Genomic DNA, 17756 nt, shown 5'->3' with positions numbered 1-17756 from the left:
TGCAGATCCCCCAGGGACTGTAGGCTTGGATTAAAGACTGGTGTATTCCCGTAACTACTGTTCAAATCCACGTGCCTGTCACCTCCACATGCCTGTCACCTTTAGCTGTGTCTTTCCTGATCCTATTCCCCTGGTCTCAGGGAGGGACACTCGGAACAATTCTAACTCAGAAGTTCCTAGCTCTTATCTATGTGATCACATCATGGATGACACCAATGTCATCTGTGGAAAAAAAGATAGTAAACCACTTCTCCATGCTGGTTCCCGAGGTTTCATTCTCCAGATCAGACAGGAGACTGTACACTGGGAATCCTCTTTTCTTTCAGAGCTAACCAGATCACAATGACAAAGGGCATTTTAAGGAATGCCAGGCAAAAGGAACACAACAGGGCACATCTGGGCAATGATGTTCCTTACCTGGAGGAGTGGGACTCCAAGGTAATGTTCTGCTGCCCTTCATACTGCTGCACCAGTGCCCGGACGCTCCAGTAGGGGTTTTCAATCTCCTCATCCATGCTGCTGTTTCTGGAGATAAAAATCACAAAATGAGTGAAGCCTCATGAAGAAGGGGCAGAAGTGCTTCTGGTCTCCAAGGAGGAGGGGAGGAAGGCTAATGAATGGAAGGCAGGAAGGGGGGAACCACTAGAAAGCTTCCTATTAAGAAAGTTCTCCCATCAGGGAGCTTCATCTCATCTTCTTGGTGTGAGGAAAATGCAAGCAAACACAAACTTCCCTTTTAAACTCATCCCTTATTCTGTGACTGGAAAAACAGAAAAGCTCTGTGAAGGCAAGGAAAAGAACAGAACCTGCAAACAGAACGAGGGCTGGCTTTGCTGAAGAACTCCTGACCCAGTGACTTTGCAAGAGAAACCTTTAATATTTAAATTTTCAACAAAATATACCACTTCGGCCTCATTTCCAAATTACTTCATGGGTAGTCCCTTGAGCCAATATAACATGGGCAAATGACCTTCAGCTGTGTAAATGAAACCCTCAAAAGACAGCCATCTGGCTTCCATTTAACTGTCATTGCTATTATAATCCACATAGCACCTTTTGCAAGTGTTAAATGTGCTTTTCGGAATTACACATTCCTTCTGTACATGGATCATTTCCCCTCATTACCACCAGAACTCCTCCACTTCCACGGAAGGATGCATCAGCTGATTAACAACACACAACACTGCATCTGCCTACGTAGCTGTAAGTGGAACATTGGGGCGAACAACAATGCAAAAAAACAATTTGTACAACAGGACCAACACTACAGTTCTGGCAACAACTGCTCCCAGAGCTGTAAGCAACACCTGTACTTAAGACCTTCGTTTTGTTTCAGTCAAAATAGGAACGTCTGCAAGTAAACAAAACCAAGAGGGCACTATCCTCAGCATGAATTAGGAAAAATGAGGCAGCAGAGCTCCCTCTGGCTTAGCCATAAAGAAGTGTTCTGTGAACTAACACAGGTCCAACAGTTGTTTCGCTGTAAAATCCATAAAGGACCTGGGATGCCTGCAGTTTTCATTATGAGGCATCCAGCATAGATCAGTTGTCCCTTTTGTTAGGACACCACCAATTTAGGTTTCAGTGAGGCAGCAGTGGTTTTTCTCTACATGTTCACTGAACAGGAATACCTTACATCAGGAATTGTCAGGATAAAGAGACATCTACTTAAAAAGGGAACGGTGTCCACCTGCTAACGCAACCTGACTCATAATCAGGAAAAAAATCATTACCTCTGTCTGTGCCGGAAAACATCCCGGCCAGATTGCAAGACATCTTGACGAACATCTGCCAGAGCAGCCACCGCCCCTTGGGCTACTGCAGCAGCTGAGCGAGGCCTGTGGCTGGCAGACGACGCTGATGAGCTCTTCCCCGTCATGCCAGCAGCGCTGTGATTCATTGCTCTTCCAGAGGCCGGCTTGAAATGAGCAGCTAAGGCGAGGATCAGCCTCATGATAGATTTCAGGTTCCCATCGACAATATCTGCAAAAGGCACATAAAGCCAAGGAGGGTAACGATAACGTGAAGTCCCACCAGAGCTGCCTCCGACCAACAGGTGGGAATGTAATTAAACGCAGCAGGACAGTGCCAGTAAATAAGGACCACGCAAATGGACTGAATTACAGCACTCATGCTTAGCTCTGCTCGTTTTGCACAGAGCAGCAAACCGACTGCCACCAACCGATTCCAAGTTTTAATGCTTTGAACAGACTTGAGCCTTCCCTCCGTGGCCATTTCCAGCTAATAGTCCAGCAGGTTAAATGACAGCATATTATAATTACCAAAAAGCTCCCTGGATGCCTACAGCAGTGACTGAGGGCAACCATTGTATTGGCAGCCACTCCAATTAGCACATGGGATTTGCATTTCTTTTTTAAAACTACGGACCGGAGAACAAGGTACCCTATTTCTTTATTAATAGGGTACCTTAAACTGTTTGTAGCACCTTCCAAATGCTAACTAATCAGTTTTAATTATCTCACACGAGGCATTTCCCCCAGAATACAAGCTAGCTCAAGCATTGTGGTCTTTGGTTCGCTGCACAGATCAGCCATTCTGTCAGACTAGGATTTTTAAAAACAGTTTAGCTGATTTCCCTGTCACACCATCACTTGGTCTTCTCATTGCTCAATGAAAGAAGAAAAGGCACTTCGGCAGCAGCACAGTGCACAGGAACAAAAACCAGTCGAGAATATGATATCATGCAACCCAAAACCTGTTACTAAGCCACAGGGGAAGGAGGGAAAAACCAACCTCCCCCACAAAACAACACATGATCTGTTTCTGTTTGATATGAGGCAAAAATAGAACCAGGCGTTCAACAGATAGAATCATCTGTGGCAACTGTCAGGGGCTAGTACCTTTTGCTGATGTCTGATGCATGCGGATCTTTTTTGATGCCACGAACTGTAAGACTTTCTCCACATTTTCCCTCATCTCCTGCTGGCTGGTAGGGTTGACCTGAACTCCATTCAACTTCTCACCAGCTAAAGAAGTGAAAAAAAAAAAACTATTAGAGGGGATAGTGCTCAGTGCTGCCTCAGGATTTGCTATAGCTGTAGGGCTCAACTTTATGTCTTGTCAGATGGCAAGGAGACATGCGTGATTTCTTGTCCTGCTAAGATACCCAGTGCTAGGAATAACATTGGAGGCAGGCCTTGCAGCATATTTTCTGAAAAGGGGCATTTTTAAGCATTATTCTATGATTACTCCTGAGTCACTGTGACCTTCTGTGTGGAAATATTAGACTCTTGCTGAGAGACAGACAGCATTATCACCCAGAGCTGCTTCTGCTCTCTCTTCTTAGGAACATCAGTATCTCAGCAAGCAGCTCACTCTTCCAAAAATGCCATGCCTTAACACCATTCCTCGACACGGCAAATCCTTTCATGACTCCATTCCAGCCTTGTGGGAGTTAACATGGTCCCCGATCAGTTCTGGCATCTGTCACAGGTTACCTTAGAGACCACATACACAGTTCAGAAGGTCTGCAATGTGGCTGTGTTGTAACTGACTGCTAACTAACACACATGGACCTAATAGAATTGCCTTTGTGATTTGCTTTATGATTGTTTTCTTTTAACGTGAGCCCTCCCCCAAGCTCTGACGCTCATTAACGTCTGCCAGTCTGCCTGACAGATGTCGGAGCCAAGGCCAGCCTTTTACACAAGATCTAAAACTGCATGATGAAAAACAGTGCCATATGGCATTACTGACCTACAATCTCAATAAGAGAGGCAAGGATGACTCCATCTCTGAGATCTTGTCTCAAGTCCTGGACTGGCTTTATTGTTGGCTTCTTCTTCAGCTGGGAATTCACCCAGGCCACATATGCCTGTAGCTGTTGCTGAAAATGGAAAACAAAACAAAGTGTTTGTATAGCATTGCCTTTTCAGGGGGACGTTCCATAGCTCTTACTTTTCTCTCTGACTTTTTCTGTAGATCTCACTGTCTTCTGCCTTTGAAAACAAAGGAATGGTCTCATCCCCAAAGCCTGCTGAGCATGGACTTGACACCACCGCACACTGTGGTGCGGCTCACTCCATGCCAGGACAGGATGAGCAGGCAGGCAGCACACAGTGCCAGAACTGCGTCACTCACAGCATTTAGTGTCCTACCCCCTGTATTGTTTTTTTCCTTCCAGATATTTGGAAGGTAGAAAACCCATAACACAGAAGCAAGAAAACCTGTGCTACTCCCATTAAACTCTGCAATCTATCACAAGAAACAACTGGGACAGATTTCCTGGAAGAAAGCCTGCCTCCTCTGCACACCCAGCATGGCTCATCTGTAGCAACCCATGCAGCAGGGAAGGGTCACCGTGTTGTACAGCCCCCTTCCTCCATTGCCTAGGAGCTGCGTGGGCATTCCTCATGGACTGACCTCCATTTCTGCACAGGGCCCTGGAAATGACTTGTCTCAGCACCTGCAGGACCTGCCAGCAAAGAGCATCGTCCTTGCAGCAGGTCGTAGCCTCACAGAGCTGTGAGTGCTGCCACATGGGGGAGAAATTCGGGATGCTGGTCAGTGTGGGGACCCGTCTGGCACATGCAGCTGAACAGAAATGAGCAGATTCACAACTTCTTCCTTTCCACCCCACCCTGTAGCACTTCCATGGCTAGCAGGAGCCCTGGTGACAATGAAATCCCTTTGGGCAGGGCTGGTGTGGCACATGGAAGGTAAACAAACTGATCCATTTATGGGATTACCTCCTGTTTCACTAAGCTTCCCATTATTCTGCCCATGCAGCAGGTTTTAAGACCTCACTCTGTATTATCTCAGCAATGTCAGAGTTTATGCTTTTATGGCCCATCAAAGTCACAATCTGATCACAGCTTCACTCGTAATTATCCTGACATGGGAAATCCAACATGAACCACGCCGCGGTTCGGTCTGCTGGTTCAGAAAGACGCCTGGACCGACGTTCGGCCAGTCCTGCTCACTCAGCGGAGCTGCAAAGCAGGACACAGGACGCGAGCTTGGGGGCCTGCCTGATGGCTTTTGGAAAAAAAAAAAAAAAAGAAAAAGAAAAAAGGCAGAAGTGGCAGAGCTTGCTGGGGCAGACTTGGCCTGTCACATGGATGGGGTCTGCGTGCTCGCCTTTGCCTATTAATGGTAACAACGCATGTCAGTTTTGCCCGCCCTCTTTCAGAGGTTTTTATTTTCTGCTTAATGCAACTGGGGACTGCAAAGAAGCAACAAGTCGTGGCTTCTCTCTCCCATACAAGCTCTTGATGCCGTGCTCATTTCCAGAACTGCACTGGTAACTCCTGCCAAACTGCAAGAAGCACCTCTGCTTCTCGCAACTGCGTTGTAACTGATGGTGGGGGCACTGAGATCCAGCCTCACAACAGCCTGGTTCCAGAGCCAGAGACCACAAGCCTTCAATTACCCATATTCAATAAAGCTTTAATTTATTTAAGCAAGTGCCAGTAGAAAAGAAAAGATGGGTTTGCTTACGGTAACACAGCACCATTACAAAAACATCTAGATTCTCTAATAACGATGTATTAAATAAGGTTGCATGAAAATTGCATCTGAAGTCTATGTAATTTAGGGAAATAATCCCTCACAACTGTTTACTATCCTGCTGTCATTTTTCAAATTATCTTACCAAGTTCTGAACTGGACTGTTACCCTGTAGTAATTCCTCAAGGGCACAGTCCCTTCCAGCCTACAGAAAGCTTGCAATTTTATGTAAGGTCTATATGGTTCGTCCATTCAGATACCTCCTTTTTCACTCAAAGGGGAAAAAAAAAAACCTCACTCACTAAGCAGTTGCCTTTCTTTTTATCTTCTCTCAGCATTCTTCACATACTCATAAAAAAAAATCATTTTGGCAATCTTTTAGTCTCCGTTTCTTAAAAGCGTAAGAATGACATTGTTATTATTAGAAGGAAAAATAAAATCACTGCTAACGCCCAGTGCATTTACACTTTAAACAATGCTTGTTAAAAAGGGGACTTTGAGGCAATGGAATACGGATGTCACGGTCACAAAGGAGAGAATTTCACACCAGTAGCTGCTATAATGCTGTAGCCTTACATTTCGTTAGCGGTGTATTTTTTTTTCCACTAACACATAAGATTTTCCTGCGTAAGGTCAGACAGTTGGACTGAGCAGCATTTCCCGATTTTCCATCCAAAAACGGGAAAAGCTAACGACTTTACCAAGAGTCTTCAGTCGCTGCAAAGCAATTCTGGAAAGTATTCCAGTTATCTTCCAGCACGTAATAAGCAAAAATAAGATTTGCTACGATCTGTTGTGCCAAGAGAAGCGCAGCCCTACGCAGCCTCTTCCACCCCCAAGAATACCCCCCAGGCTGTGCTCATCAGCTGCCCACACAGATGCTCAGGCCACAAGCAGATGCTCCACCGCTCCTCGATGCTGCGGGTATTGCAGCTCAAGCAACACGTGCCCCGTCCAGCCTCACATGGGTCTGGGTTCCTCAGTCGTGGACTGCCAGGGGGAGAGAAACGAGGCTCGGAACGAAGAAGGAGGTGGACAATGCACCTTTAAAGCATTCCTCCTTTCTTTTTCCAAGACTGTGGCCCCTGTTCCTCCACCCGGGCTTTCACACTGCTTCCTGACAACAGAGCAGGCTGTTAAATTTTGTGCACTCTGAGTAATTAACAGCAAGAGGTGCTCATCGCAGAGGCAGGACAAGCAGAGCACGCCCCAGACCAGATGAAGGATGCAGAGCGAGTCTTCGTGCCTAGGAGGCTGGACCTAGTCCCCCAGAGCTGTTCAGGTGCCTTGCTCTGACAGCTGCCCACATTCTTAGTGCTGCTCCTGTTTAGCTTTTGCCTTTCTAGTTGAGGGAAAACATAACACACAACATTCCTTCTGCCTAGCTCGTCCCTTAGCTTTCCCTGAATAATTCTGCCTTCAGCCACTGACCTCTCGGGAGTTTTCTGCTACTCCCCTGCATTTTGGGCTCAGCTTCTGTTCAACTAAATCCTGGACTCAATGGAGCAGACACTAAGCTCTGGCCCTACAGCAATATTTCTTTCAAAAACAAGCTTTTCAGAGGAAAAACCTATCAGCCTAGTCTAAGATTTACTATACAGAGCAGAGGTTATTAGGATTATGGCGGAGTTAAGCTTAATCCTATTTATATTAACACAGCTTTGTGCTCCAAAAAAAGGCCAGGTTTGCCTGTGCCGTGCAGGTGGAAGAGCAGCTCCTCGCCTCACCAATTCCTTACCTGAAGCAACTTGGAGCCTGGATTGCTTCGGCTCCCAGGCAGATCCTTGTTTGCATCTATGTCGCTGCAAGCCCTAGGAGAATTCTTAGGGCAGGAGAGATTTTAAAGCAAGGTACTAGAGGTCACCCCCACTTGTAAGGCATTCAACAACCTGCAGGTACTTCTGGTAGCAAATTACAGGTTAGCGCTCTAGTGCCTTTCAGTAAACACTTCTCAGAGCAGGAGTCCACTTCAGATCACTTATCCAGCCCGGATCCCGAAGAAGTGCCTCAGCCCTACTGTGCTTGGGGGAAAGGAGCTGCTGAGGTCAGGAGCAAACATCTCCGTGCTTTCTGTCGACAGCCAGTGATAACGCTGCCTTCAGGAGGAAAACATCCTTCAAGGGTCAGCCCTTCTTCTAACAGGCTGCGAGCCCTGACTGATAATTACAGTTAAGTGTTATTAAGCAATGTTGTCCACAGGTGGAAGAAAAGCAGCAGCTCCCTTGCAATCCCCTGCCAGCTCTAGGTGTCCTGGCGATTCTCATTTAACCACGCACCGCCTGCTGTCTGGGGCTCAGGTTTCTCTCTGCTCAACCACAAATCAGCCCGGTCTGCCTGACGTTAAATATAGGTAGGTCGTGATGCTGTGGTATGCTGCTCCGTCCTTTGCTCTCAATGCCATCTACATGACCCTGTACAAGGTTAATTAGTTAATATGAACTCCTCTGAGGGGATTGCATATTTTTAAGTTGTCCAAATCTTCTTTCTGGGCAAAATCATTTTTTAGTGGGCAGATGCCTTCAAAGGTCCTGACATCCTTGCTATCCCGTTAGAGAAGACCCCCATGACACTCTGCTTCTAGAAGAGACGCGACACCTTTTCTGCACACAGCTGATGAATCTGAAGCGATCCTTAATTGTTGGATTTAGGGACTCTGCCTGGAAGAATAAAGTCTCTCTTAATCTTTACTCTGCTTTTCCTTTATGCCCAAACACCAACTCTAACAAGGTCAGTAATAGACCTCGTGCTATGAGGTTGCTCCCAGTATGAAAGGCATTTAGTGTCCCGTCTGTTTAGGGCACTGAACCAAAAGTTTGCAACAACAGAGCTCAAAGGGTGGCCTAATTACATCAGGATGTGATTTTAAGGCCTTGTATAATTTCTAAGTTTTCTGACATTACCTTAATTAGATGAGGGCTGTAATTTGCCTTCCAGTGCCCCTCAAATTTAAGTTTTTTTTTGGCTTTGGTTTGAGAAGGCCTTTGTAGAAGCAGACAATGAAAACTTACAAGCAAAGAAAAAGATGTTTCTTTCTGCTCTCAAAGCCAGCAGAAGATTTTTTTTTTTTCCCTCAAAATCACTGCTTGATCCAGGCTGTTTAATGTATTGAGACGATGAATCCAACAGTGAAACACCCAGCTATGGACAGGGTAAAGCCAGAATGACCGTGTGTACCAACAGGACTCCTCTTCCGTAAAACTCTCGCTTTAAAGCAGGAGATGTAATTTATTTCAAAATAACTTCTGGCCCGATGTGCATTTTCCAAAAAATCTGCTGCTGGCTTTGAGAGCAGCAGTCGAGAATATGATACATCCTGTATCTTCAAAGGTCACTTTCAAACACTCGGCAGCACAAACGTTTGGGAGGAGCAGCCCAACGGAGCCCTTAATCCCCGGTATGTTCTAGGCACACTCCGCTGGATTTTCCTTGTTTTAACATAAACCATTTCTTTGGTTCAGTGAATTCGGTGAATTTTCCTCAAGCAGCAGCCATCTGCTTCTCTAGCCAGATTCAAGAACACAAAGACCAGTTTTCTGCCCTCTGATCTCTTTGCCCAGTCAACATTTTTGAAACCAAAATTTTGAAAGCCTCTGACTGCCATTCATGAGCTGTTCAGGTTGGTCTCAACACTTCAGAAAGCAAGTGCCTGCAATAGAAGCCTTCAGCCACATCTTTAAAAACGCTTTAGAGATATTCCTGGCATCCTACGTGTTTGGAACAAATATAAGGAGTTTTAAATCCCACTCTCTGAACACTGATCTTGCACAGGAACTGCTTCTGCCCTTCATTCAGATTGTCAGAACTGAGAAAACACTGTCTGCGTCTCCAGAGGGAGGAGAGCAGGAGTTTTTGCTCAAATCCTGGCAGTACGGCTGGGCTGAAATGACAGCTGCCTTTGGCATCTTGACTAAACTACCACTTGTTGATCCTGGGAGGGGAATAAGAGACTGGGCTATTAGGAGAGAAACTCACTGGCAGGCTTTCAGATGCCAGCTCAAGTACTGACGGTCCGTGAACGGTGAAGTTTTGAGCTGAAGCTGTATTTCATGTGTTGCCCAAATGCCAACAACAGCAAGAATTTCCAGAGAGCCCAGATATGCATCAGGACACATCATTTTCAACTGTTTTCCAGACCTTTCCTGGTCCTTTACCCATTTACAAGAAGAGCTTGGGTGTTAGACAGCAAGGCCCATTGCCATTCTAACACCCTAAATTCTGACAAGTGCCTATATACGCTGGTATTTTATTCAGTCAATGCTGCATTTTAGAATCCATTTGGAAACAACTCAGTAGATAAATGGGAGATCTCTTTAAAGAGCTCACGGTGCCAGCAGCACCGCTCACCTCTGAAGGACAGTTACGCTCAGTAGTTGGTTGCACCTAGTAGTAATAACTCACCTTGAGTCTCCTCCCAGGAAACTGAGCCTAGGCAGGCAAGCGGCGAGAAATGCATGTCTGACAGCTTTTTATCTCTGTAGAACCAAAGAGTTATTTAATTTGTGCAGAACAAACGCCTGACGCCTCCATTTTCCCTTGTAATGTAAGCAACCTTTTCCTCCCATTGATCTTTTGCCAAGACGTATTCTTGCCGTCACGCAGTGATCTCACTTGGGTGACCCATCTGCCAGCGAGGGGGTATTTCTGTGAGTGGCATCCGAGCGTGATTTCTTCAAGCAGTAATTTTGCCTGTCACTTCCATAACACCACACACAAGCATTCTCCTTGTAATTAATCTGTTTTTTTTTTTTTTTTTTATGTCCTTTAACTCCTGTTTATAAAAACCCTGGGATTACTCACTGTACCGTCCACACCCGCAGTGGCCATTCTGAGCACTCTTTTTGTGCTCAGAAACCCGAAGCTGCTCTCCGTTCATTTAAACAAATTCACTAGCACTGCAGGCAGCAACTACTCCAGACGTCTACCGGGTGGGAAGCCTTGTAAATTGAATCTGTCTAGGATGCGTTCCTCTTAATCAACAACCAGACACCCACACCTCAGAATGGCACTGCCATTCAAAGCCAAGTTGCCGCTTTAGGGATCACTTCTGGCACTTTTGCGGGATGTTTTAGTGCCTCTCTGTTTTCCCCAGTATGGTGTTTTGAGGCGCTTTTCTATTTAAGCAGTGTTTCCAACCAGGCAGACGTGCAAAGAGCTGAGCCACATGAGATCTTTTACTGCAAACTGCCAGAACCACGGAGCACATGATTCACCCTGAATTATCAAATGGTTCCACTGCACCCAAATAAAGTCCCAGGTTTGTCAAAACAAGCTGCTCTGAGACATCCCCGGATTCCTCAGGAAAGAAAAAGGAGCATTGTTCCTCGTTTAGCTGTGTGCAGTCACTAGCCCTGTACAGACAGGGGAAAGGAGCTTTGTGAAGAGACGGGGCACACAGCGTGACCGAGCGGTGCTCTTTGCAGGCAGGAACCTTTCGTATGGAGAGAAGGGGAAGGGACACGCACTGAGGATGCCTGGTCCAGGATAAAGGGCACCAAAACCAAACAACCAAAGCACAACCTGGCTTAGACATACAGTGAACCTAAAGGCAGGGACTGAATCCCAACTGCTCAAGCCCTAATTGTGATAAAAATCTTTCCCTTGTTGGTGGCTCCGTTGGAGCCGAACTGGACGAGTGAGAGAGGAGTCCAAACTCCTCTCCTAGGATTCATTTCAGAGTGAATCCTATTAGCTAAAAACAGCACTCCTTGCAAGGAGAGGGTGAGTGCAAGTTTCTAGTGCTGGGATCCCAGTAGCAGAGACATTTTAGCAGGGATCATGCATGTTACACCAAGGAGAACAGAATGGCTGCCAGAACAAGACAGCAGCAAGTCTATAGAGCCAGAAAATTACTTCACCCAGCAAAGCAAAGCAAAGCCCAGGTCACTTCTCACAGACAGGACACTACCTAATCACCTCAAGTCAACTGAACGGTGAGGAGAGAGGCTGCATCTGCAGGAAATGCAGGGAATATCTGCTGCAGGGGCTGCTCAGCCGCAAACCCACCGCTCAGCGAGCGGCCAGGCCCTGTGCAGCCTACCTGGGAGCAAGCACAGAGCCCTGCTTGCACTGCCCCGCTTCCTGTGCTCGTACTGCCGGTGACTAGCGGTCCTCCTGGAGCAAAACATGCAGGCATTTCCCATGTAGACAGAGCCAACCTTGTGCTTCACTTTGCTGCTGGTAGGAAACCCTGAGTTCAAAATCACCTCTTGCTTGGGCTCTCGGAAATTCACTGCCCTCTCACCCTCTGGGGAGCCAGACCCAGGCCTGTTGTTCGGTGCAGTCTGGGGGGAACAGATGCCCGTTTCAAACGACTCCTGGCACACAAGCAGCTTCAGACAAAATCTGCCAGAGGAAATGACTGTCCAGCTTCAAAAAGAGAAGGCAAGTAATTGTTAAAACACAGCCACACTGACATCTTGGAGCTGTCAGGCCCATTTCTGACACGTTTCTGCGTGCCCCATCTGTCTCAGCGAACTGCCAGGAGTGCGAGCAGGTATCTCAAACAAACTGCATTTCCTCAATGAGCAAGAGCAAGCTGAGGCCACAATGACACGGTGACCACAGAGGAGCCCCTGCCTCCCGTGGTTTCCTTTCATTATAAACTGCAGCTTTTAGCAGCCGTACATTCCCATGACACCATCCAGCTGTGGGATTGAATTATTTAGCTGTCTCAGAGCGATGTAAGTCTCTATAAACAGCAGGGAAACACCTCTGAGGCAGGATAGCCTGTTAATGAGAGAGGGACAGGAGCTGTGTGGTGCCTCAGGGGAGTTCACTGCATTTCAATATTAAACAAAACTCATCTCTCTTTAGACATCTGTAGATGACACTCTCTGCAACCTGTTTTGGCACGGGGACTCTGGAAGGGAAGGAATTACACTGCCCTGAACCTGCAGTTTACAGGGGCCCGTTAGCAATCTGTGATTGTATTCATCATGGAGAAAGCATCAGTCTAAAAGGGGCCTGTGAAGCAGAACAGGCATTAGCTGCACAAGGGCCAACTATGCTGCGTTCTCCATCCCTGCTCATGAGATAACAAGGCTCCGAACCAGCAGGATGGATGGAAAGGGAAGAATGCAAAGAAACAAGAAGCTTGCCTGTCGCATCCTGGCTGTTGGGGAACTTTCCAGGCATGGATTATTGACCAAACGTGCAAGACAGAGACACGCAATCAATATCCCTAGAGAAACTGGCACTGTACTTAGCCTCCAGGTCCTAAGCATGTTCAGGGCTGAGCTCTGCACAAACACGGATGTGTGTAAAATTGTACTTTACTCCCACTATTAACATACAGGTTACTATTAGCTTAGATCAGGGAAGGGTCTGCTGCCCTCGAGAACAGGAAGTGTGAGGCTTAACAACTTGAGCTAAAACAACCCCTTTGGTAGCTAAAAACGAGACTGAGACACTGTGGAGGAGGGGATGGAGTATTTACACGGTCAGGCAGAGCAATCAGAGGAGACCTGTGGCTGGCGTGAAGCTCAAGTTTCATGCCCGGTCTGTTTTCCCTTTGCTGGCTGGCGGTGTTAAGCCCAAGAGGGATGTGCAGTTCCTGTAGAGAATGGAGCATGGGGGCCTTGGAAGGATGAGGAACCACTAAGCACAACAACAAAACAGGATATGCACTCTAGGAAAGAATAAAATGCACCAAGAGACCATCCCTGGCACCAGGTGAGAGAGGAAATAGCACTCGCTGTTTGGTTTCAGCAGAAGCCCCCGCAATATTCCTTCCTCCTGTTTACAGAGGCAGTCGTGCTCCAGCATGGTCTGCATGATGAATGCAGACCTGCCTGCCATTTAGCACTGAGTTTCATTGGACTCTCTGTGGACTAACTTCTTGTGTACCCTAAAGAGGGAAGCCGGCAGCCATCTGCCCTCCCCACCTAGTCACAGGATTCCCATCTCCTGAATTTCTTGGTAGTTCTCACTCCTTATGATTTATCTGTCTCCCTGACACGAGAACAATCAAATAAAGAACACTTTACAAATGGTATTTTCCTGACCAAGATGAATTTCGGTCCCCCAGTAATACAACCTACAGAAGAGGATGGAAAAAAAAAACAAAAACATCCTGCTCTTTGTCAGCCTCTCCCAAGAACTGCGTGCCCACTTAGCAGATTTACAGGCTTTCTAACAGTCCGCAGACATACAGACTTCACATATTCAAGAAAGGAATCAATTATGTAAAATAAACCATTCTCCATAACTCACTGCAATTTATATTATTTTCTGGTACAAAAGCAAAAGCTCTGCAACAAAAATAAAAACGCCAAGCTAAAACCGCCAGCTGTAAACCAGCCACAAACTCTTCAAAACTATTGCTGCTTTGCAGACCCCCGGCTGAGCTGCCCTGTATTCCCTCCTGCTAGTAAACAGCTCTGCCCCCTCCCCAGCCCCAAAATCTTACTCATTTTTTCTCCTTTTCTGCTCCACAAAGCACTGGGAGACATAGCAGCCCTTAAGAGATGCTGCACAAAAGCACGCTGCCTTACCCCGGGAAGGTCTGCACGAGATCTGGGACATGCATTTACCTCCGTGAAGCCCTCCTGCAGAATATCCAGCAAATTCCCCCTGGCCAAGCAGGCGAGCATTCTCCACAAGCCCGCCGATGGGCGAGGGTCTCAGAGGACACGGGGCAGATCCTCGGGCTCCGGGCACGACCTCTTCCTCCTCCTCCCAAAGACAAAGAGTTGGAGCTCATCGGGAACCGCATTCATAGTCCCATATGTGCAGCCCGTTACTGCACACAGAGAGTTGAGCCAAAGTCAGGGCTTGCTCTGGGCATGCTCGCGAGAGAGCTGCCGGGGAAGCAGCGGGAGAGATGTCACACGGTTCCTATAGAAACGCTTCGGCTTACGCGATGCAGGCCCTGGGCTGAGTTGGGGAAACATCTGAAACCTATTTCCAAGCAGCCGTGCTCACACGAAACCTGCTGCGTAAAAAGAGATTTTTCAAACCCACCAAACACTGCGAGCCCTGTCCCGCGTGGGGGCAGGGAGAGAGTCAGCAAATCGCAGATGTCTTGCTCAGCTCGAAAAGCCAGAGGAAAGGCTGTACGAGCTGCCAGATTTAGCTCTCGGCAATCGCTCTGCAGCCCCAAAGAAACAGCGGCGTTTTCAGCAACCCAGCAGAGGCAGGAAGCTGCAAACCTGGCCACAAGACAGCGAGCAACGTTTGCACAGCACTGGGCTCTACCCTAGCTGCTGTGGCAATGGAGTCCGGAGAAGAAATAAGAGAGAAAACTCCCAAATTAGAATTAAATACGATCCCCGGCAAAGTTTCTAAATCAACAATGACTGCATTCATTCCAGCAAGAAAGTATCGGGTATCTCTAGGCAATCTCTCAAACTTCATCTCTTCTTGCAAGAAATGCCCTGGAAAAAAACACAAAAAACCTCTCCGAGTGGATGAAACCACCTCCTGCCTGGTGCTGCGTCTGCCAGTCCCCAGAGCAATGCAGCACGTCCCGCTCAGCAATACTCAGGCAGAGCCTTCAAAATATCTGGCCAAGCATTTCTAGGTGACACAAAAGCAAACATGTTTTTCTGCCTCAGTATTGAAGGTTCCAGAGGAAGAAGCAACTGCATACTTTTACCATGCCAATGTTTTCTGTCACACAGGGAGAGATGCAGGTAAAATAAAGACAAGCAACAGGTAATTTCCTTCTGTAACCAACCCAAGTCATTCAAAACGGAGTCAGCCCGCACTCATGGCCGGAATTTTACCTTATTCATTCTTATTGACCTTTCCTACTTACTTTTCATAATTCAGCGGGGACTGAGATTTTTGTTTTCATTGACTGTAACATCACAGCTGTTAAGCAAAACAGTAAATTATGATGAAGCTTTGCAAAAAATCTTGAAAGGTGGCACTGCTGGTGGTTAGTACCTCGATCCGGTTTGCTTTTGAGGCTCAAAATTACCCAAAATGCCATTAATTAGGTAACAGTAAATATCTATCCCTATTTTGTACAGTGCAAACAAGTAGGCTGTGCCTTTGCAATTGCAATAAAATTTCATAGAACAACGGAATGAGTGGTTTCCCTATCAAAAAGGGAGTGACCTCATTTGAAAAACACAACAAAACATTCGGAGCCTTTTCTGAGAACATTACAGTGATATTCTTGTCTAATAATCTCAGAGAAAAAATTATATTTATTATCTGTTTTTCAATGCTTCATCGTAAATATACGTTCGTAGAAGTTTACAGGTAGGAGCGCTGAGGTCAGCCCTTCCCTGTACCCCCACAATTTCTGGAACAAAAAATAAATAAAGTGCAGATGTACTGAAGTGAAATCACATGCACTCGGGAAGCACAGAGGTGGCAGATGGCTGTTAGGTGTTCCCTGATTGTTTTTAGAATTTGTTTTATGAATTTAATAGCAGATTAAATATTGTATACTCACAATCCCTACAAGCTCTAGATATTTACACTTGAGGAGGAGATAAGCCATAGGGAGGCACAGACTTTATACTGGAGACATGACCCAAATTTGCAGGATTAAAAATAAGAATAAAGAGATAATCTGTTCAAACAGCTTAGAAATACAAAGTAAAAATACAATTTAATTTCTAAAATATATTGCTTAAATCATCATAAGATAACAGATTGAGAAAAAGAGTTAATTGATTATGGACCTCAGTGGCATTTAGTGGAATTTTTTTTTTTAAATAGTAATTTTTAGTCCTGAGAAGCATTTCTCAGTGATATCCCTACTGTGGAGCTTCTACCTGCTGGAACACAGGTCTGGGGACAGGCCTGCTCGCAGTGTGCTGTCCGTAAGAGATTTTGTCATCAAAGATTTGCTTCCACATGGGGATTCTTATCTCTGAAACAGAACTGCCTCGCTTTGACAACAGGAATGTCAGAGAATAGAATCTAGGCCATTTCTGATGGGTAGACTGAGTGGTAGAGAGTGTCGGGCCATTTTTCTGTTCATTGTGGTAACATAAATGCATCTTGGGTGTCTGTGTGTGCTGAAAATACCTCTTAAAATTAAAGCCCAGTTCTCCCCTCTTTGTGTTTCACCCTTAGATTTCATGCTTCTTGTAGAAGGAATTATATTTTTCTTTCAGTTGTATAGCATCACAAAAGTAGCCTTAGAATGCTGTATTTGCGAGAAGAAAAACTAATGCTTCGTAATTCTTCCTTTCAAGAGTGACTTTTAACACTCACAGAAAATAATTCCGAGATGAAGGCAAAGGGAGGCAGTGAAACGAGAAGGACCTTGGCGTCTGCTTTTCCTGGTGCGAGTGACCTTCAAAACAAACGCGCCGGGTGGCAGTTTGGTTGGTGGCACTGCCCTCTCCTGGCTGGTTTCAGCATGGAGAAACCGGCTGAAACCATGGCTTCAGCATAACCTCTGTGCTTTCCCCTGCTGAATCCTGGGCAAGGTGCACGACACAGCCCAGTTCCTGCTCCATTTCCCGGTGCTGTGAGGTGACAGCCGTCGTGTCACAACAGCAGTACAAACAGCTGAGCCTTCCCTCAAGCCTTCCATGCAAGGGTTTTTTAAAGCACTTTACCAACGTTCACTGATTATTTACCTTATCAGGGCTTGAGAATGAGAGAAGAATCAACAGCCACAGCTGAGCTCTTGCTAATAATAATTAAGCTGGGGAAATAAGAGATTCAAGACAAAGCTTGTGCAGCCACGGCTGCAGGGACCTGTCTAAAACAACTAATGCCTTCGTGTCACCGAGTGCTCCCTCCCAGCCTCCCATTAAGCATCCCAAACAACAGTCAGACACAAAAAATACTCCCGGGAACTCACGGAAGATGCAGCAGGCTGTGACATTAGACGGGGCACCGCATCCACTAGAGTTCCCATGCTGGGTGCCACAGCTCAGCTCAGCGCCAGGAGGAACGTACCAGCACTCCTTCCCCCTTGAAGGCTGAGGGGAAGAAGCAAACATATTAAAAACAAAGGAAAGAATTTTCTCAGAGGTAAAACAGACATACCAATGCAATGCCTGAATATAACCAACAGAAAGGAGGAAAGTTGCCCCCTTTTATCATTGCCTGATTTTTTTAATATATCTATTTAAGGGCTACTATCTTAGGGAAAGTTATACATTTTTACATTTTGTTCCATATGTAAAGCATGTAGAGCTGACAGAATTCCTATCAGTTGTATGTAGAAAATATTCCTGATTACATGGCTCATAGTGCATATAGGGCTTAATTATCTTCCACATTTGTGCAAGGGGAATCCAAATTCAGCAGAAGTTAAAATAACACCACCCAAAGCTGTACTGGTCCTTGGTGTCAAATATTCAGGACATTAT

At 46.2% G+C, this 17756-nt stretch overlaps 1 protein-coding gene across 4 annotated transcripts in view; it reads right to left on the bottom strand.

The window, feature by feature from the left end:
* Nucleotides 1-17357, bottom strand: part of DIXDC1 (DIX domain containing 1) — a 37519-nt gene extending 20162 nt beyond the window's left edge. The window contains exons 1-5 of one of the 4 annotated variants that reach the window (XM_035346157.1): nt 17243-17357; nt 3718-3847; nt 2862-2987; nt 1734-1983; nt 418-525 (exon numbers count right to left, since the gene is read on the bottom strand). In XM_035346157.1, the coding sequence (XP_035202048.1) occupies nt 418-525; nt 1734-1983; nt 2862-2987; nt 3718-3847; nt 17243-17299 (671 nt within the window). In that variant the 5' untranslated portion in view covers nt 17300-17357. Of the gene's footprint in view, nt 1-417; nt 526-1733; nt 1984-2861; nt 2988-3717; nt 3848-4709; nt 4749-7207; nt 7353-14000; nt 14412-17242 lie in introns of those variants that run through there. The other 3 variants (XM_035346156.1, XM_035346160.1, XM_035346159.1) reach the window with 3 other exon arrangements.
* Nucleotides 17358-17756: the final 399 nt, after the last annotated feature.

The sequence above is a fragment of the Oxyura jamaicensis genome, chromosome 24, assembly GCF_011077185.1.
Source record: "Oxyura jamaicensis isolate SHBP4307 breed ruddy duck chromosome 24, BPBGC_Ojam_1.0, whole genome shotgun sequence".
Classification (NCBI taxonomy): domain Eukaryota; kingdom Metazoa; phylum Chordata; class Aves; order Anseriformes; family Anatidae; genus Oxyura; species Oxyura jamaicensis.
Note: the sequence above shows the minus strand (reverse complement) of the source record. Positions and strands in the feature narration are given on the sequence as shown.